This window comes from Canis lupus, chromosome 12 (assembly GCF_048164855.1).
Source record: "Canis lupus baileyi chromosome 12, mCanLup2.hap1, whole genome shotgun sequence".
Lineage (NCBI taxonomy): Eukaryota > Metazoa > Chordata > Mammalia > Carnivora > Canidae > Canis > Canis lupus.
Genome location: NC_132849.1, coordinates 15,754,930 through 15,776,044, shown reverse-complemented (window position 1 = coordinate 15,776,044; position 21,115 = coordinate 15,754,930). Strand labels below are relative to the sequence as shown.

At 41.2% G+C, this 21,115-nt stretch overlaps 1 protein-coding gene and 1 long non-coding RNA gene across 3 annotated transcripts; one reads left to right on the top strand and one right to left on the bottom strand.

The window, feature by feature from the left end:
- Positions 1-7,758: 7,758 nt before the first annotated feature.
- Positions 7,759-11,507, top strand: LOC140601207 (uncharacterized). Its single transcript, XR_012004255.1, has 3 exons — positions 7,759-7,889; positions 10,797-10,923; positions 11,190-11,507. It is a non-coding gene; the product is annotated as an uncharacterized lncRNA (long non-coding RNA).
- Positions 8,879-17,216, bottom strand: C12H2orf78 (chromosome 12 C2orf78 homolog). 2 transcript variants are annotated; one of them, XM_072769844.1, is made up of 3 exons: positions 16,047-16,498; positions 11,936-12,697; positions 8,879-10,890 (listed from the first exon to the last, which is right to left on the bottom strand). In XM_072769844.1, the coding sequence occupies exons 1-3, from the start codon at positions 16,141-16,143 to the stop codon at positions 8,948-8,950; spliced, it is 2,802 nt and encodes a 933-aa protein (XP_072625945.1). In that variant the 5' UTR covers positions 16,144-16,498; the 3' UTR covers positions 8,879-8,947. The 2 variants fall into 2 exon arrangements, with proteins under 2 accessions (XP_072625945.1, XP_072625946.1); XM_072769845.1 differs by lacking the exon at positions 16,047-16,498 and adding an exon at positions 16,647-17,216 and having other exon boundaries at positions 8,880-10,890.
- Positions 17,217-21,115: the final 3,899 nt, after the last annotated feature.

The following is a 21,115-nucleotide window of genomic DNA, read 5'->3' as shown; positions in this document are numbered from 1 at the left end:
TAAAAACAAGGTACATATCAGCTGCCTCCTTGTTACTCCTATGGTGAATGACATAGCTAGAGGGGCAAGGCAATCTCGTTAGTATAGAAATGACATCCATTCTTACCTATTTCAATGCAATCTTACAACAGCAGATAATATTCTTTTTAAAACAAAAATCAGGTTCTATTGCTTCTGGGTTTAAAACCCTTCAATTACTTCCCATGACACTTGGAATTAAAAAATCCAAACTCGGGGCACCTGGGTGGCTCAGTGGTTGACCATCTGTCTTTGACTCAGGGCGTAATCCCGGGGTGCTGGGATTGAGTCCTGCATCGGGCTCCCCACAGGGAGCCTGCTTCCCCCTCTCTCTGAGTGTCTCTCATGAATAAATACATAAAATCTTAAAAAAAAAAAATCCAAACTCCCCACCCTGGCTTACAGAGTTACTTGACTCCTGCTCTCTTTGACTTCAAATCCTACTCTCTCTCTCTTGCTTACTAGTCTCCACCACACTGTCTGAACATCAGCTGTTCCAGTCTAGACATTTGCACAGCTGTTTCCTCTTCCTGAGATGCTCTTACTCTGGTCTTCACTTGGCTGGCTCTATCTTGTAATTCACACATCAGATTACATGTCACCTTCTCTGACCATACACTCTAGGTAGCCACTCAGTCACCCTCTATCACTCAGCCTTGTTTTAAATCTTCTCTTAGTCCTTACCACTGTCCCCTTTGTTCTTTTAGGATCTAGATTAATTATTGTCTTTCATTCCCCTGTAAAATATAATCTCCAGGAAGATAGGGGCTTTTTTTTTGCTTGCTCCCAGGTATATCCCCAGTACCTCGAGTAGCTTGGGATCCCAGAAGACACTCAATAAAGATTGTTGAATATTCAAATATTGTTAAAATAAATGCTGTCTCACTGTCCCCAAAATTAATTACAAAGATGCTAGCCAATTATGGTGATAGATGAAATGAACAATGAAAAATAGTGTCCATTATACTCTTAGATCAAGTCTTCTCTACAAGGCAGTTAAAGCTAGGAGCAGGAAGCCTCCATAACTAGACACCTTCATTAATTGAGCAAGTATTTATTAAATATGTATCATGTTCAGGACTCTATGTCAGGCAATGGGTCTACAATAATAACAAAGAAAAATTCAGTTTTCATTGTTTTAAGGCCCTCATGGATGAGAATTTAGAGTCATCCACAGGGAAAAAGGTTTTTAAAAGATGATTAAGTTTCTCAAGGGGATGCTAGTGAACTCCATGCCCTGAAACACTGAAACGGCCTATTTTGATAACTTCTTCTCTCTGTTTTTTTTTAGACTTTATTTGTTCATGAGAGACACACAGAGAGAGGCAGATACATAGGCAGAGGCAGATGCGGGCTCCCTGTGAAAAGCCTGATACAGGACTCGATCCCTGGACTCCGGGATCACGACCTGAGCTAAAGGCAGACGCTCAACTGAGCTAAAGGCAGACGCTCAACTGCTGAGCCACCCAGGTGTCCCCGTTTTCTTCTTCTCTTTAAGAGTAAAAAAAAAAAAAAAAAAAAAAAAGATGTTATTTATTTGACAGAGAGAGAGAGAGAGAGCACAAGCAGGGGGAGCTGCAAAGGGAAAGGGAGAAGCAGAATCTCTGCTGAGCAGGGAGCCTGTCACAGGGCTTAATCCTGGGACCCTGGAATCATGACCTGAGCCAAAGGCAGATGCTTAACCAATGAAGCCACCCAGGTGCCCCGAAACAGCCTATTTTGAACATCTGTAGGGAATGGGAGTGCTCTGAAAGTAGAAATGAAATGTGTACTAATGAGAAATTGTTTACATTGTTAAAATTTTTGCTGTGAACCCATTGGGAATACAAAATGACGCATAGAATTTTAAAAACAAATACTTTTAAAAAAGATATAGAATGCGTTGTTCAAAAAAAGGGGGGAAATGCAGCAAATGTATTGGGATCTTTAATGCTGACATATTGCAACATATACAACATTGCACATGCATGCAAATTATGTTCCTTTTCAGTTGATCTTGGAATTAACCTGATGAATAAGTTGTTTCTTGAGAAGATAGCTACAGTAAAATTGATAACATCAAGATGAATCTGAGGTTTGGAGCTCCACCTATAGTTTGAAAACTGGTAACTGCATTGCCAAGAATTTCTAGTTGGGAAAATCGTTCTTAGGCATGCTTGGAAAGGTTTTTAATGTGTGTATAGTGTTACAGTTAATGCTTAAATATATACATAAGGGGTCAGTTTTATTTTAGACATTCTATTCCTTTGTCACTTGCTAGTTAGCTGTGAGTTTTATAATTTGGTTCCTAATAACTCAAAGCCTTTTGTTTTAGGTAAGATTGACATTCTGAAGATTGTAAATTTCAACAAGAGTTAAATGAGATAAGTTAAATGAGATAAGATAAGAAACCTTAGGGCTTTTTGAATTGAACACTTCAGGTTGAGGGATTTTATAATTTTATATTTGGTTTACATATTTCTTTTCTTTTCTTTTTTTTTTTTATGATAGTCACAGAGAGAAAAAGAGAGAGAGGCAGAGACATAGGCAGAGGGAGAAGCAGGCTCCATGCACCGGGAGCCCGATGTGGGATTCGATCCCAGGTCTCCAGGATGGTGCCCTGGGCCAAAGGCAGGCGCCAAACTGCTGCGCCACCCAGGGATCCCGGTTTACATATTTCTTTGCAAAAATACCTCCATATAAGTAGGCACTATATCTCTGAATGGGAGAAAAATTTCATGCCACCATACTTACACTCTTTGAAAAATATTTGTTCATTCAGTCAGCCAGCTGATATTTATTGTGTATGTACTATGTGCCAAACATTGCTCAAGGCCTTGGGTATATATATCTGTGAACAAAGCAAACAAAAAACAAAAAATCATACCCTCAAAGATCTTACATGTTAGTGATGGGTGAGGGAGTGACAGATTATAAACAATTATCATGTTAAACAAGTAAATTGCATAGTCTATTAGAAGATTCTAACTGCTATGGGAGAAAAGGGAAAAGATTGAAGGGAGAAGTATAGGGACACAGTTGCAGTTTCAAATAGTGTGCTCAGGTAAACCTCCACTGAAAAAATTTGAGTGAAGACTCGGAGGTAAGAAGAGCCTCCCAGGCAAGAAATAGCAAGTACAAAGGCCCTGAGCCAGGAGCTTGCTGGTAAACTTAAGGAACAGTGAGGACTCAGAGTGTGACTGGAGTGGAGATGAGCAAAAGGAACCACAGCAGTCGGTCATGTAGGATATAGGGATCAGCAAACTACAGTGTGACCTGACTTTGTCAATGAAGTTTTATTGAGACATAGCCATGCTCATTTTTTCATGTATTTTCTGTGGCTGCTTTCATGCTACAACTACCAAGTACTCTGAGTAGTTGAGACAGAGACCATCTGGCCCACAGAGACAAACATGTTTACTGTCTGGCTCTTTATAGATTTTGCTGACCCCTGATGTAGGTAGGACCATATAAGCCATTGTAGGGACATTGGGTTTGACTCAGAAAAATGAGGACCCATGAGAAGGTTTTAACAGAAGAAAGGTGGTATCCGATTTGTGTTTTAAAAGGACCATTACAGTGATTGTGTTGACAAATTTTAGAGAGGCAAGGGTGGGAGCTGAGAAACCAGTTTGGACTGTGTTCACAAGGTACACTGGGGTGCCCCCAAGATACCATGGCAAATTCACCAGCGTGCAGCAAAATATTTTAAATTTTTGAAGGATCCACAGCAATACTGACATCTGTCAGATATCGTGTGAGCTTCCAGCTAGTAGGTGGTTCACAGTTTCAACATTAGGTCATGCTATTTTCCTTTTGGCGCCGCCATATCTTTGTGAAGCTGGGTTTTTGGCAGCACCTGCACTGAAAAGCCAATACTTTTTGAAAATTAACGTGGGGCAGGAAATGAGGCTGGCAGTGTCCAATTTCAGTCCAAGGTTTGAGATGTTGTGCAGTGCCCAACACTCACACAGTCTCCATTATCAAGCAGTTGTGGTTATTTAAGAGTGAAATAAAAATATTTTTTCTTTTCACTTATAGGTATTTTTTTCATATGTCTACTTAGTTGTTGGAGCATTATATTATGGCACAATGTGTTGTGTTACTAGAGCATTTTTCCTGTAGCTACTCTAATGAATCGCCACAACCTGGTGGCTTATAAAAGCAGAAATTTATTTTTTCACATTTCTGGAGGCCAGAAGTCTGAAATCAGTGCCCCTGGGACAAAATTAAGGTATAAGCAGGGCCATACTCCCTCCAGAAGCCCATGGCGAGGATTTGATTCCTTGCTTCGTGCAGCTCTGATGCAAGATTTGCTTCCATGGTCACCTTGCTTTTTCCTCTGCTGTCTGTATCAAATTCCTGCCTTGATCTTATAAAGACACATGTGAAGGGCGCCTGGCTGGCTCAGTTGGTGGGGCATGGGACTCTTGAGCCCCACATTGGACGTAGAGAGTACTTAATAAATAAAGGGACATATATGATTCCTTTTAGGACCCACCTCGCTAAGCTGGGATAACTTTTCCATGTCAAGATCCTTCATTAATCACATATACACCCAAGGATCTTTTTTTTCTAAATAAGGTAGTAATATCTACAGGTTTCAGGGATTAGGACCTGATCTCTTTGGATGGCCTTATGAAGCCTACTGCAGGCATAAATACTTACTACATTTTTGGCACCTAACTACTTAATAAATGGGACTGTTAAGTATTTGTTTGGGCCTATAGGTGAGACACGAACGGCTCGGTGAATATACAAAATTTGGGAACATCTGAGTTAGGAGGCTCTGCCATTAACTCAGGCAGGGAATGACAGGGGCTTGGACTTGAGTGGAAAGGGAGAAAAGTGGTCAGAAGTAGATAAGTTCCGATACAATTTGAAGGTAAGGCAGATGGAATTTGTTAATGTTCTGGATGTGTGGCTGGGAGGGAAAGAAAGTAGTCAGATGACTATGAAGGCTCCTTACACTTTCTCTTTTTCTGGAAAAAGTATTACTATGACCTGAGATGAAGAAAGAGCTGCATAGACCAGATTTTTTGCTGGAGGGGAGGGCAGATTGGCAGTTCCATTCTGTGCATGTTTAGAGAAGTAGATACAAAGAAAAGACAAAAGAGATCTAGTCCTACACAAAGGTGGTGTGGTATTTCTCTCAATTGGATCAAATGGGGGGCCCCAAATGTGGGGCGAGGATGCAGTGGAAGCCGGTGGCCCTGGAGGTGAAAGAATTCACCCATGGCAGAACAAAGGAGATAGGAGTTTATTGAATACACTGCAAGGGAATGGCCCCAGGACAGCAGAGGGGAAGCGGTTTGCAAGGAGACAGTGGGTGGCGCTGTATTTAAAGCAGGAAGGTGAGGAGGGAGGGGATGTTTGGAAGTTTCCCTTTTATGCTAACTGTACCTGGTTGTAAGTAGTCCGTTGGTTAGTTAGGGCCTATGGATATTTTGAGGTGGGTGCCCAATGGGCCCATCTGCATCCAGCCAGGTCATCGTTGTGGGCCTTTTCTACATCCCGTTGGTCTAGCCTGTTTGCCTAAAAAGTGGCCTCTACAGGTAGCATAAGAAAATGAGAATAAGGAGCTGAATAGCATCACCTCAGACAAGGAAAGCAAGTCAGAAAGGACTGGCCCACAAAACATTAAAATTGGAACAGGTCATTTCAAAATAAGCTAAAAGACATCAGAAGACCTAATACAAAAGATGAGAAAGAATATGGGGCCAGAAAGGCAAGGGGAAGTTAATGTCAAATGGCTCGAGTTTCTCTTTGGGGTGATGAAAAAGCTCTGGAAATGGTAAATAGTATTTTGGGTTTTGTTGATCTATTTCTATGAGAAGGTTGGGGAGATTCAAAAACTAGGCTGCTGCCTCAGTCTTTTCTGGAGTCCTGCTCAATTTTTGGACATGATTATTTCAAATGTGCACTACATCATGGATATACTTTTTTAAAAAAAGATTTATTTATTTATTCATAAGAGACACACACAGAGAGAGAGAGACAGAGACACAGGCAGAGGCAGAGGCAGAGGGAGAAGCAGGCTCTTCACAGAAGCACGATGTGGGATCCGATCCCAGATCCTGGGATCACGACCTGAGCCAAAGGCAGGCGCCCAACCGCTGAGCCCCCCTAGGCGTCTCCATCATGGATATACTTAATGCCACTGAATTCTGTACTTAATAGTGGTTAAATGGCCGATTTTGTGTTATGTATATTTTACCATAACAAAAAAATAAGATGGAAGAACAACATAAATCAGAATTAAGTGAGATGATAGAGCTCAGGACAGAATTTAAAATAAAATTTAAAATTTCAGGCATGAAGACTTAAAAAAAAAAAAAAACATGAGTTAATGACCATTATAACAGATAACGCCTTAAGAGAAACAAACGAGAAAAATAGGAAATTTTTTAAAAATCAAAAGAAGATAAAAACATTCTACAGAAATGGCAAATATAAAAGATTGGCCAAAAAAAAAAGCCAGGAAAATTCTGAAAAGAGTAATACAAATACATATAAGAATTTAGCATGCTATAAAAGTGACATTACAAATCAGTGGGGCTAATTAGTCAATAGATTGTGATATATACATGTTGAGACATAATTTCTCTGGAAGGATTCACAGTGTGGCAAAAGTAGATGTCTCTAACAGGGCAGGGAAATAGGCAGCTGGGTATTTGTTGAATACTTTTTGTAGCTTGTCCTATCGTGTGAATTTATTACCTCTGAAATCTGACCGCCTGAGTTCAAACCCCAGCTTCCCTAATTGCTAGCTCTTATTCTTGGGCAAATTTTTGACAGTCTCCAACCCTATCTCATTATCGTGAAATGGAGTGAATAAACTCGGTAAGTGTAAAATACTGGGAGAAACAACCCAAATGTCCACCAACTGATGATTAAACAAATGTAGAACCATGCAATAGAATATTGCAGTCCTAAAAAGCAACGAGGTAGACACACTACAACACCGATAAACTTTGAAAACACTATTCTAAGTGAAAGAAGTCAGACACAAAGGTCACATATTTTATTATTTCATACAAATGAAACGTCCAGAGAAGGCAAATCCAGACAGAAAGAAGATCCGTGGTTGCCAAGGGCTGGAGGGAGAAGGGAATGAGAAGTGACTGCTAAGGGTTAAGGGGGTTTCTTTTTGGGGTGATGAAAATATTAAGGGTTAGATAATGGTAATGGTTGCACAAGCTTGTGTAGGTACTAAATGACACCGAATTTACAGTTTCAAAAAGTGAATTTTGTGATATGCCAACTATATAGCTCAATACAAAATAATTTTTTTAAAAGATCTTATTTATTTATTCATGAGAGACACACAGAGAGAGAGGCAGAGACACAGGCAGAGGGAGAAGCAGGCTCCACGCAGGGAGCCCGATGTAGGACTCGATCCCAGGTCTGCAGGGTCACGCCCTGGACTGAAGGCGGCGCTTAAACCGCTGAGCCACCGGGGCCGCCCCCAAAATAATTTTTTAAATGCAAATTACCGGTTTCCCCACTACCACCAGGTGACTTTCCTCGGTCCCCATCTCCCCCCTCCCCCCACTTCATTACCTTTCCGCCCCCGCCTCCTCCTCTCCTCTCCCCCATCCCTCCTCCCTCCAGCTGCCCCACGAGGTCCCAGGGAGAGCGGCTAGACCCCCCTCTGGCGCCTGCGTGCTGCAGGTGTTGCGAGCACCATCCAGCGTCCTCGTGCGCCCACCGCTCTTACCTTGCGAGGAGGGACCCTTCCAGCGGATTTTTCTCGAGCGCTTCGGTTGGTCGCGTTTAGAGGACGTCCATGGAGGACGACCTGGCAGGCCCCCTCAAGTTAACGTTTAGGTCCCTTCAGAAGTTTGATCGTGACCACCGGTAACCTCCGGTCGCTGTGCTCTGAAAGCCAGGTTGGCCGCGCATGGAAATCCTGAAGGCTTTGGAGGCATCTAGGCCTCAAACCGAAGCCTCCTTCCTCTGTGGGCAGTGCGATCTAAGCCCATTGCGGAGTCTCACTAGTAAAGTGGTACATGGTACTAGTCTTGCCTGTTGTTCTAACTGAAGCAGTGCATTCGCGGGCCTGGTGCATTGGTGTTTAGTAAACGGTGATTACTAAACGGAGGGCCTCTGGATGATGGCCCTCCTCCTGCAGCAGTGCACTTGGCTAGGCTCCTGGTATCAGCTGCCCCCAGGATAACTGGGAGCCCTTGCCATCCATTTGGTACACTCCCCTGTGATTTGTACTTAACCTTGCCCAGCTACAGTCATACATGAACGGATAAGGCAACCCAAACCTTTTGGAGGTGTGTCTTGAGTCTCTTGTTTTCTAAAATACCTATCTGGTGGACATGGGACATAAGGCCAGCCTCCACTAGAGGCTTCACATTTTTCCTAGTCCGCCAAGACTCATCTTCTATCATTTTTTATTCTTTTCAAAATGTATCCTTTTAGTCCTAACCTCAGACCCTGATTCTGCCATTTCCCCCACTCCTGCTTTTTATAAAAAGCTATAAAAATCTCTCCCCTTTTGGCCTTCTTAGGCCTGAACCAAGTTACTTCCTCTTTTCTTATCCTTCTCCCTCATTCTCCCATCCAATTCTTTCTCACACAGCCTTTGATCCTGATCCCCACCAAAGAAAAACCACAGTTAACAGCATCTCAGAACTCAAAAGGATTCTTTATTTCTTATCAATTATATTATGTTTTATTAAGTTTTAAAATATATCCAAATAAATTTATATCTATAATATGAATAAATATTATCTATAATAATATGAATTTATATCTATAATATGAATAAATATTATCTATAATAATATGAATTTATATCTATAATATGAATAAATATTATCTATAATAATATGAATTTATATCTAAAATACGAATAAATATTATCTATAATAATATGAATTTATATCTATCTATAATATGAATAAACCCCTCTGGGTACCAACACTCCTAGTAGCCCTTATATTGCATAGCCATAGTATTGAGAAATTTCCATTTCTTTTTCCCTCTCAATGAAAAATTGCATTTTCCCCAAAGAAGTGTATTTGGCAGCATTCTCGCGCTCTAGCTGCGCCTGCCTCTTCATGGCCTCCCGCTCTGGCCTCTGCTCTTCTGTGATGGGCTTTGACATCACTGGCTCAGGAACATTGGGTTTCCTCCATGGAATTGGTTGCAAGCTGAAGTCTTCGAGTAGAAATTGGTTTTGAGGTTTGGGTGGAGACTGGAGCTTGGTCACAGCAGTGGGAATGGGCTCCCGCTGGAGAGAAGTGGAAGATGATGTTTTGTAGGGTGCAGGCCTAGAGACAGCAGATTGCGGGACACTAGGCCGGATAGGGTTGGTCAAACCTGGTCGTGTGGGATTGGTTGAAATTGGCCGTGTGGGATTGGTTGAAATTGGCCGAGCAGGCCTGGCAGGACCTGTCAAGGAGGCAGGAGTCGGCCGGGATAGGTTGGCTGCAGCAGGTTGAGCTGAGCTGGTAGAACCAGGCCTGGCAGGGTGAGCCGCAGCAGAACGATGTGAGGCCAGAGACTGTGGCCTCCGTGGAACAGGTCGAGGTCGAGGCTTCTCGAAGATTGGAAAAGGCAAAGGCACCAACTTGACCTTCCCAGGGGGTGGCAGCTCATACTGGGATGGAGATGAACACTCTTCGTCAGCACCCCTGTCTGGTTTCTGGGCTTTGATTTGATTTTTCTCAGGACCTTTACCTTCACGTGTAGTATTAAGCCATGGTTTGATAGCTGGGGATGGCCGGGCATCTTTTGGGTTGCTGGAGCTTACCAGGGCCCGGGAGGAAGACAGTCCAGTTTTCTTATCACTCTTCTTCCCCAGTGCATGAAAAACCTGCACAGACTCCAACATGTGCATGCCTAGACAGCTTCGAGGCTTCTTAAAGGTCTCTTGACTAAGCTCGGGTTGATTTTTCTTCCGCTTCATCTTGGGAATGGTTGGCTTCTCTTCTGCCTTGATTTTGTTCCCTGACTGCTTACTTTCTTCAGCTTTCTTGGGGTTGTTTTCTCTGGTCCTTTTGGTCTTTTCCTGCCCATGGCTCTTAGCTTTACTGGTCCTGCTGGATGCAGCTTTCTGAGATTTGCTGTTGGAATGCTTGGCCGTGTTCACTGGAGCCCTGTCACTGTCTACAGCATCGCAAATAACCACATCTCCCCCTAACAGGCACTCTGAGTTTTTTGCCTGGATTTTGGCCTTGGGAGCACCATTGATAGGCTCGGTGGCTTTATGTTTGTTCTTCCTGACTTGATCAGAGGGAGCCTTTATGACACTTGACTTTTCTTGCACCTGGTTCAACTTGATGACTCTGGTATCTTTGGCTTTGATCGCCTTGGCACCTTTGGATTTATCAAGGTCTTTCAAGGAATTAAAGAGCTGGGGAAGATGAATGTCCCTCACCAGTGTAGCTACATCTGCAAAACCACCACTAGATTCAATCCCATTTTCAAGGATCCCTTGGTTCTCAAGACTCGGGCCATTTTTTCCCAGATCGGTGTCTTCAGAACCAGGCTGTTCCTCCTGACCAGGAGGGTCAATGGAGGCCAAGAGGTGGTGAATATCAGGAATTTCTAAAGGAAGTAGTGGAGGATCTTGGTTTTCTATCGGGATCAGGTAGGCATCCAGAGGCTTTGAAAGCTTGGTTTTAATATCATCCAAATTCTTATTCTCTGTTTGTTTCTGGCTGGGAGCTGGAGGCAGTACCAGGACATTACTAGAACTTTGGACTGGAGCTATCATAGAGATGTCTCCAAGTTCAGGTGGTGGGTTACTTTCAAGCATCTGGATATTTCTGCTACTGCAGGACTTGGGGAATTCTGGAGTTTGTGGCAGACAAAATGCCTGACTTGGAGGTTGCAATCCTAGGGACGTCTCCATCCCGAGGGAGGTCTCCATCACTACAAAGGAATCAAGGAAAAAGTCATTTCCTGGTAAGTGAGATGCTCCCCCTAGAAACTAACACAGAAATCATGCACCTTCTAGCAATGGGCAAGGCAGTTCTCCCAGATCTTCTTAGGAGATGGGAGGTGACTTCTAACTCTTACTGGTGATCATTCGATGTCATTGATGTTTGATTTTCTTTGTATTTTATAGGGTTGTTATGTCAGGTAAAAGTGATTTTTTTAATATTATGAAATGTTTAACAAAGCCTAGCATTCTCATATAGGGTCACTTCAAGTCTCTCTACTTTCTTTAGAGAATAAGAATACTTGACATCATGGACTAGGAGAGGGAGTGGAGCTCTTCCTGATAAAATATGTAAGTGAGGATAAATTCTTAGCCCGCTTGCTTTGGACAGGATCTCAGAACACAGGGTCTTAAATCTTGGTGTAGATTAAGGAAGTGAGGGAAAGTTAAACAGGCATCATCACAATAAGAGTTTCAAAATGCTTTCCAAAGACCCTGAAGCAATAGCTCAGGGAAGGGAGTTCACTACAGTGTGATAGTACACGGAAGGTGATCGGCTACAGCAGTGCAAAATGTGGTAGCCCTTGGTATGTTCTTGGGGTTCTTCGACCTATAGCATAGATAGCCATTACAGTGTGCCCAACTCACACCTCTACTAAGTGTTTTTATTTTTTATTTTTTTAAATTTATTTTATTTATTTATGATAGGCACACAGTGAGAGAGAGAGGCAGAGACACAGGCAGAGGGAGAAGCAGGCTCCATGCACCGGGAGCCTGACGTGGGATTCGATCCCGGGTCTCCAGGATCACGCCCTGGGCCAAAGGCAGGCGCTAAACCGCTGCGCCACCCAGGGATCCCTACTAAGTGTTTTTAAATAGAGTCTAAAAGTGGAGAGCACTGAGCGAGGGTAGTGGTTATTAAAATCTCAGGACTTAGATTCTGCCTGTCTGTGGACTCAGTACTTCTCAGCTCCAGATCTGACCTGATTTTTGAATGCTGACCTTATTTCTCTCCCTCTTTCTATTTCTACTCACCTTGAAAACTTGTTTCTGTGATGGGTTGAGCTGACACAGAGTAGTATATTCCAGAATCAGAGGCTGGTGGTAGAACATTTGTGGGCTGAACCTCCTTGAGTACCATCACCATTTCTGGTTGAGGGGCAGAGGCCCTACTTCCCGTGTAGGACACAGAGCCATAGGATTGCAGACAGGGGCCAAGTTCTCCAGACAGTAGAGGCCCCAGTGTGCCTTGATTATAGTAGTATACCTGGCTTCCTTCCTGATAGGGAAGTGATAGGCTGTGTCCCTGATTTGGAATCTGAGATGGTGTTCCCTGAACAAGGCTGGCAGAAAGTGATGGATACAGAGGAACCATGTTATTGGCCTCTGAAGTTTTGTCATACTGGGCTGCCATAGACATGGAAGAAACACTTGTGTCCTGGTTAATGATAGTCACAGTGAGGTCTCTGACTAAAGATGACTTCTTTTTAGTGCTTCCCATGACATCCCACCGAAAAATACCAGGATAGGAAGCAGCTGATGTGGAGCTCTGGCTCTGCCCAGTAACTCCAGACAACGTAGTTGTACCGGAATGTTGGTAGAGGTAGGCACTACCCATGAGTGGCTGGAAAGAACAACCAGAAGCTGATGGCAGTAGCCATGCCGAACTGACAGCTGGAGCAGACACTCTGGAGAAGCTGCAGACACTTCCTGTTAGGGAAGCTGTATTGCTCACCACAGGGAGAGACAGCTGCAGAGAGTTTGGAGTTCCAAGTAAAGATGGATTTTGGAAATTTTCTGTAGGGAACAAGAGGGTGATGAAATATCAGGGAGATGGATCAATTCTCACTATGTTTAAGGAACAGGATTATCTTAAAGTTGTTGCTACCAGGAAGCCTCTGATACCAACACTTGCTGAGATACCAAAACTCAAACAGGGTGATTAAGTGCTGAAGCAGTCTGGTCGGTACTCTTCTATAGTAACTATTTTATTTGTATAACCATTTTATTTGTGCATTTCATGCTATTACCTAGAGTTCACATACCACTCAGTCCAGTTGGTAAATTTAAAGGGTCCCCACTCTTGGGTCACCTGGCTGGCTCAGTCAGAGGGGCATGTGACTTTTGATCTCAGGGTTGTGAATTTGAACCCCATGTTGGGTACAGAGACTACTTGAAAATAAAAGTTTTAAAGGAAAAAGGGGTCATTCTTATCTTTTTAAACCTGGTTTCTGATCTTACCTGAAAATGACTGAAAGTTTCTCAAGAAATGCTCTTTTTTTTTTTTTTTTTTTAAGATTTATTTACTCATTTGACAGGGAGAAAGAGCACAAACAGGAGGAATGGCAGACAAAGGGAGAGGGAGAAGCAGGCCCCTTGCTGAGCAAGGAGCCCGATGTGGGGCTTGATGCCGGGGCAGATCTCAGGCCCCAGGATCATGACCTGAGCTGAAGGCAGATGCCCAACCGACTGAGTCATCCAGGCACCACCCAAGAAGTGCTTTTGAGAGAAAAAATGTATTTAAACTCTCTTTCAGCCTAAGATTACTCATATATAAAGTGGTTATAATAATAATAACAATAACGGAAATAATTCTTACATGAATAAAAGTGATACATTACACTTTTTATTTTTTTATTTTTTTTGAAACATTACACTTTTTATATTGAAGGAAGACATGTTCTTGAAATGACAGAAAAATCATGAAAAACATAAAACTAAGAAAAAATATATAGATATTAATGAAAACTGGGATATGTAGCAAGCATCAAAGCATAATAAGTTCACTAATAAATGAAGTTCTCTATCATACACGCAAGATGGTGGAAGTGAATATTGCCTATCCTATTTTGCTGAATACTACTAACCAAAACACAGCCCACAACAGAAGGTGACTTTGAATGAATTCCTAGCCAGTACATACAGAAAGAGAAGATAAAACAGTAAAAATTGTCTAACAAGCAGCAAATGATATAAATTTGCATATATAAGTAGTCACAATTTTTGTAGACAAATATTTCAATAATATCTGGTACAGAGCAGAGAGGAAAATAGTATGCATAAAAAGGAATTCCATTATTGTGTTCATTCACATTTTTCTGAATATTACCCAGCAAGTAACAGATACTAAGTCTAGTAGAAATGTATATTTCAACTGAACTCTACCTCTGAAACTAATAATATACTATATGTTAATTAATTGAATTTAAATAAAAAATAAATAAGATCAGAAGAAAACAATGAAAAAATATATTTAATATAATTATATAATAAAAGAGAGAACACTTAAAAAGCATCACAGAGGTTTTTATATTCTATCCAAAAATATATTTTAATCATCTTCAACATCCAAGAAAATGTCACCCCCAAAGTCTAAATTAAAGCCATCATCACTAAAATCAAATAAAAAAAAATAATGTAGGAAACCCAAAGGACTCCACAAAATTGTCTTTGATAAATGTGGAATTAGAGATGTGGAGCTTGACTTTTTCTTTTCTTCTTAGATCACTAACTAAGATCTAAAAACAGATGTGTTCCCTCTGTGTTGGGAAGAAAATAACTGTAGAGATGAAAAGTAGTCTTGACTCAGAATCTATTGATCACAGAAAGGAATTAGTCGTTAGGATTCAATCTAGGAGATGCCTTTTTTAAACAAACTTGGTCTTATTTTTAATAGGCAAAACATCTACAGAGCTTAAAAATCAGAAATATAACTGAAAATTCTGTTTCTTTCAGCCCCCTAGATAGCCACTTTTATTTTATTTTATTTTATTTTAAGATTTTTATTTATTCATGAGAGACAGAGAGGCAGAGACACAGACAGAGAGAGAAGCAGGCTCCCCGTAAGAAGCCAGATGTGGGACTTGATCCCGGGACTCTGGGATCACACCCTGAGCCAAAGGCAGACGCTCAACCGCTGAACCACCCAGGTGTCCCAGATAGCCACTTTTATTAGTTGCTTGTTGATAATAAGCATCATTTCTAAAGTATATTTTTAAAATGTTTACATTTTAAGCAATTAACTGCCACCTGCATTCAGAGAGGCAATACATAAACCCAAACAACTGAGTATGGCTTTTTTGTAAGCTGCTTTTCCCTGCGATGCCCTACTCTGGCCTTCCTTTCCTGACTACTCTATTAATGGAAGTGTTTGCTAAAATCATCTTTGTTTTGTCCTGCTCTAAGCAGATTTCATTTTATGCTCTTCCTGCTTTTATTTAAAATCTTTGGTTCCCTTCCATATTCCATCCTAAACTACCTCTTTTTTTTTCTTGAGAGCTCCTCTGTGCTTTTCCTCAACATTCTTTTTTTTTAGATTTATTTATTTATTTTAGAGAGAGGGGAGAGAGAGAGAGAGGAAGAGAGAGAGAGAGAGAAGCAGACTCCCCACTGATCAACCTGGGAGCCTGATGCTGGGGTTGATCTCACAAGATCATGACCTGAGCCAAAGGCAGACATAGATGCTTAACTGCTCAACCTCAACTGACGATGATGGCGGAGCCACCCAGATGCCCCGCTTCCCCTTCATTCTTATATTTTCTCCTCCCCCTTGGTTTCAGTTGGCCTGTGCTGAGGGAAACAATCCTGAATATCCTTACCTTTGAAGACTTGCCTCCCTCAAACTCATTCTTCTTCATCCTCTTTCCCTCTTTTCCCTTTTCGACTACATAAGGTAGAAACTTCAAATCATGCCACTATAACTTTCTGAACAGTACTGAATTTAAAATACTACAGTTGAAATATTAGTGGAGGGACCATTAGAGATGAAACATCTTGGTAAATATTGCTACTTTTCTATATAACCTAGGTTTTCTCTCTTTCTGTCGAGACACTCTCACGAAGTCTCTGATTTCATTTTCTCCATGGGTGCCCTTTAACACTCAATATTAGAAAAGAAAGGGACCAGAGAGAGCAACCCATCTAACACCCTAAAGTAACAGGTGAAGAAAAAACAGATTTTGTGAGTGAATGACTTGTCCAAAGTCACACAGCTAGTAAATGACAAAGTCAAAACTGAAATTGAGGACTCTGGAGTTTTAGTTCAATACTTCCCCCCATTATTCCATGCTATTTTGAATGTACTACTAAATTTAGGGCAAAAAAAAAAAAAATCCAGTAAAAAACTTTTAAAAGTTTATTTCCTTACCGGACATGGTTAGAGAAGAAGAAACATCCACTGCAGATACAAGGGGCAAGGAGCCGATACTAGAGGGTATTGGAGCAGCTGAAACCAAAGACTGCATGTGTCCAGTACGAAGGTCACTGGTTACTGGTCACTTGCGATGATCCAAATTTATTTACTGACAACTCCAGGGAAACCCCAAGATTCTACCAGGTGGTGGTAGTTTGGTGGGAGAATGATGTCACAAAGCAGGCAGTTTAAAGGTCTGAGGGAGCCAATGGGGAGGTCACATTCCCAATAAGTAGCCGGGATTGGGTGGAAGGAGTGGTAGGAGAGCTAAAACAACACCTCAGTGGCACCTAAGCCTTCAAGATAGATGTGAGAGTTTCATTTTCCCCAGACTCTTATGTTAGGGAAATCATCTCAATGTTTCTCAAAGATGTTCATGAATACAACTAACTAATAGTTATTTATATTCTATATATTTTATCTCATGTAGTCTACATTTATGATTATAAATGTTAATTAATAAAAGTTAACATCCTTACAGACAAAAGACACAAACAACTAGGTTGAAAAACTACAGGTGTTCTGAAATAATATTGGTCTGATTAGTGAACTTACTGTAGCTTTTAAGAAGTAAAGGATGGGATTAAAGACCTCTTTTTGTAACTTGGTTAAAGAATAGGGTGAAGTTCACTGAGTGCACTTCATGGGGAATAATGTGGTACAGGCTCTTCTCTTGCAGTTTCTTCTCATTGAATCCTCACTTTCTTGGGCTGGGACGAGCTGGGCTAGGCTGGGCCTGGCCAAGTTGGGCTTGGATCTCTCTTCTCCTCTCATTCATCATGGGCATTGTTTCTGGAACTAGCCTTGATCTGCAATCTTACAGTCGTGGGTGTTACTTCTGATCAACTTCCAGCAGCAGGCGTCTTCTTTTCAGTGCCTGATGCTTTGCAAAATGAATTGTGCCCATTAGAAGCAAATACCAGAGAGCTGGATGACACAGCTGATCGCAGACCTTTCCTTTTCCAGCACTTGGTTGCAATTCTTCTGCCCATAATTTGCTACCTCTGGCTCTTTGGGCCATACAGGCATCCTGCCATCCTGTTCTTTTATGGGTAAGAGGCATTAATGGCATCTGGGATACTTTCCCCTTTTCCTTCTCACTTAAGTGTATCCAGTGTGGCAGTTACTGTAGCCTCCTCCCCCCTTGCAAACAGCCACTGTAGAACCTTGGGCCTCTAGGATTCTCTGCCTGCCATGCTTGGGTGCAAGATCAGGCAAAATGAAGAAGAGAAGAGTTAGAGAAAGAAGAGGACATTCATTGAGAATAGGGAACATGCAGAATGAAAGAGTACAGGAAAACCAAGATTCATGTGGATTTTTGGTTTCTGTGAGAAATAAGTTGACACATTTTGGCTTCATTTTGTATTAATAGAACATACAGGGACGCCTGGGTGGCTCAGTGGTTTGCTGCCTGAGCAAATCTGCCCTTTGGCCCGGGGCATGATCCTGGAGTCCCATGATGGAGTCCCACATCAGGCTCCCTGCATGGAGTCTGCTTCTCCCTCTGCCTATGTCTCTGCCTCTCTCTTTTTCTGTGTCTCTCATGAATAATAAATAAAATATTTTAAAAAGAGCATACAATTATATATATTCACATACATGTAAATTTATATTAATAGATTAATATAACATTTACATAACATATTAATTCCTCTATAACATTGATTATAATATAATAACATATAGTTACATAATTAGTATTTAATATCTTATAGCCATTAAATTATTTATTTATGCAGCTAGATAGTGCAGCAATGGCCATGAACTCTGTACACTAAAGAGAATATATATTTTTTCAGTTTGGGGGGTCATATTACCTCATTTACATCATTTATTGTATGTTCATAGAATATAGGTTGTTTTTAAATGCTCCATTATCTTCTACATTTTTCCCTTGTGTTTTTAAAAAGATTTTATTTATTTATTCATGAGAGACACACAGAGAGAGGCAGAGACATAGGCAGAGGGAGCAGCAGGCTCCCTGTAAGGAGCCCGATGCAGGACTTGATCCCAGAAACCTGGGATCACAACCTGAGCCACAGGCAGATTCTCTCTCTCTCTCTCTCTCTTTTTAAGATTTTATGTATGTATTAATGAGAGACACACGGAGAGAGAAAGGCAGAGACACAGGCAGAGGGAGAAGCAGTCTCCACACAGGGAGCCTTCTGTGGGACTCGATACCAGGACCCTGGGATCATGCCCTGAGCCAAAGGCAGATTCTCAACCACTGAGCCACCCAGGCATCCCTTCCCTTGTATTTTTAAGGAATCCAGCATTATGAGACATATTGTGTTTTCCTCTTGATGATTGTTTATTTTGAAGCATCATGAACTAATGTGACTTGATGGATTTTGTGGAGACACTTTAGAAAGGGTGCATGAGAAAGGCACCATGGCAAGTTACACTGTGCCCCGGAGCATAAGGAAGATGCCTATAGTCAGTCCCTCCCGGCCTGGATTGCTTCTTGTGACTGATAAAGTGCGTTAGGGCTGAGCTGCTCATGATTTTTAGGTGATGTAAGCTGGTTTAGGGGAGGAAATCTATGGATCCAGTCATCTTCCTCAATGATAGGCTTGTAGGAGAGCCTAGATCAATCTACCCGTGAACTTTTCTGGTGCTAAAATTAGGAGGTGTGTGATAAAAGACGCCGAGAGCCCACAAGAAGATAGCTTACAGATGGGACCTCCAGAGAGACATACTTCACCTATAAGCCTACTTTTCCTATTATGAGATATGAGTTTGTTCAGTGATAGGGGTGATGCTTATCTGAGAAGAAATTGTGAAAGGTGTTGCAGCATAGAGACATGGCTTAAGCTTATAACCTTTTTTCAAGATTTTCCCCTCTCAGAGTCATACCTCAGATAGCCTAGTTCAATGATATCAGTATACAATGTGAGGCTAACAGTCCGTAGAAAGTATCAGCAAGCCAGATCAGTGTCTCTTTCCTCTATGTTCCTATGGAGATCAAGGGACTCCATAGCTCCTACATTTAGGGTGGGTGGTGTAAGATTGAGAGAAAGTGTAGTAACATAAATTCTGGTAGCAGTGAAATATTTACATGTTAAAATATTCAGTGCTAACATTCAGTTCTATTTAGGCAGACCCTTAGTTAGGCCTTTCCTGGTTCCCTCTATTTCCTCTCCAGAGTTCCCGCCATTTAACTTTAGCCTGAAAGCTCAGCATCATCCTAACTTCTAGAAGACTCTTTAAAAAAAAAAAAAGATTTTATTTATTCAAGAAACTGAGAGAGGGGAAGAGACACAGGCAGAGGGAGAAACGGGCAGAGGGAGGAGCAGGCTCCATGCCAGAAGCCCGACGCGGGACTTGATCCCGGGTCTCCAGGCGGCACCAAACTGCTGAGCCACCCGGGCTGCCCTCTAGAAGACTCTTAAACAGAGAAGGAATAACCTAAACAGCTTAGTCCAACACTTTGGAACTTAGCAGCAAGCCCTATTCTGACCTAAAGTCTTATTTTTATGGTCAGGGTACCATCTTATCCTATATGTATTTTTTTAAGATTTTATTTTTAAGTAATCTCTATACCCAATGTGGGGTTCGAAACTGTAACCCTGAGATCAAGAGTTGTGTGCTATAACAGCTGAGCCAGCCAGGCACTCCCATCTTGTTCTCCAGACCCACTTCCTGCATTTTGCACACATTCAGATCAATGGGAACTACAATATATGTAACTATCCAGTCTATCTTAGCAGGCTCTCTCTTACTTGCCCTTTTGTCAGTTTGTGGTTTAATTAAAGACCAGAGTTTCTCAAAACCCTAAGGTTAGTTATTTTTGTTTGTTTGTTTTTTCTAAGATCTAAATACCTAGAGCCCTACCATATACAGATAAATTTTGTTAGTGTCAACTACTTAGCTGTTTGGTGGTCCAAATATCCCTTGATCCCATATTTTCCATTTCAGTGTACTACATATCTATAAAGGCATTCTTTTATCTCATGTTGGACTCACTCCCATCCTAAGGCCTACTCTTTTCTAGTTCCCATATTTTCCGAAAACCTTATTATGCCTAGGTCTGGATTTTCTTGTATCAACTATAACTGAGCTTGTTGTGTCTTTTAGCAAACTGAGAGTCCAAGACCAATGTACCTTTTTTAGTTTCTGATACATTTATGTCACATTTTATATATTGTCATATTCATAGATATATGTACCATTCATACGTTTTGGCTGCTACATGCCTATTGAAATTTTTTCAGAAATTCCAAAAGAGTAGTCTATAATTAAGCACCAAATTTGAATGTACCAAATTGTAAGCTTGCAAATGTGCTGTGGGATCTTATATATTTTCTTTTTCCAAATAGCAATGTAATAATATTGACCTGTTTTAAATAATGTGTAAGTTTTCAGAATTGTAAATGCTTGTGGGTTTAAACTTGGTTAGAATCTGACTGTCCCAGAAATGTCAAAGCTAGTCATCTTTTTACCCATTCATTTGATAATTTATTTAATAACTCTGATCTTTCTGAATCTCAGTGTATTCAGATCTCAAATGGTTGTAAAGACCAACAATTTATATACTTACAGAAATTAGAAACTAAAAAATACAAATCACAAAAAAATAGGTATTATCACCTGGAATTCAGTACTCTATTCTGCCTTCAGACCTACTGTAGGACATGTTGGTCCTTTGCTATTCCACAGATAGCAAAAACTCAGTTTTTCTAACAGGTACAGATCCCTATGCCACACACTGTGTGGAAATCTTAGATGTGAGCTTCTACTCTCTCTCTCTCAGTCATTTTTTTTTCTAAGAACTAAATACCTACTGTCAACCTCTGGTGTGATACCTGGTACATGATAAGAATCCAATAAAAGTTTCACTGTGAGTGGGAGTGCAGGTTGATACAATACTTTTGGAGGGTAACAGTATCTTTCAAAATTTTAAGTCTACATATCCTTCATTCCAGCAATTCTACTTCTAGGGATTTAGATATAGACATAAACATATTTCAGGGCAGTCACATTGCAGCCTGTCTGCAACAGAGAACAAAAGCCTGAAAACAACT

What these genes read in the sequence shown, in the direction of transcription:
- C12H2orf78 (XM_072769844.1), bottom strand. Translation starts at nt 16,143, where the DNA reads ATGCAGTCTTTGGTTTCAGCTGCTCCAATACCCTCTAGTATCGGCTCC. An exon ending in TTCTTCTCTAACCATGTCCG is followed by an intron (nt 12,698 to 16,046) that starts GTAAGGAAATAA and finishes TGTTCCCTACAG; the next exon opens with AAAATTTCCAAAATCCATCT. An exon ending in CACAGAAACAAGTTTTCAAG is followed by an intron (nt 10,891 to 11,935) that starts GTGAGTAGAAAT and finishes ATTCCTTTGTAG; the next exon opens with TGATGGAGACCTCCCTCGGG.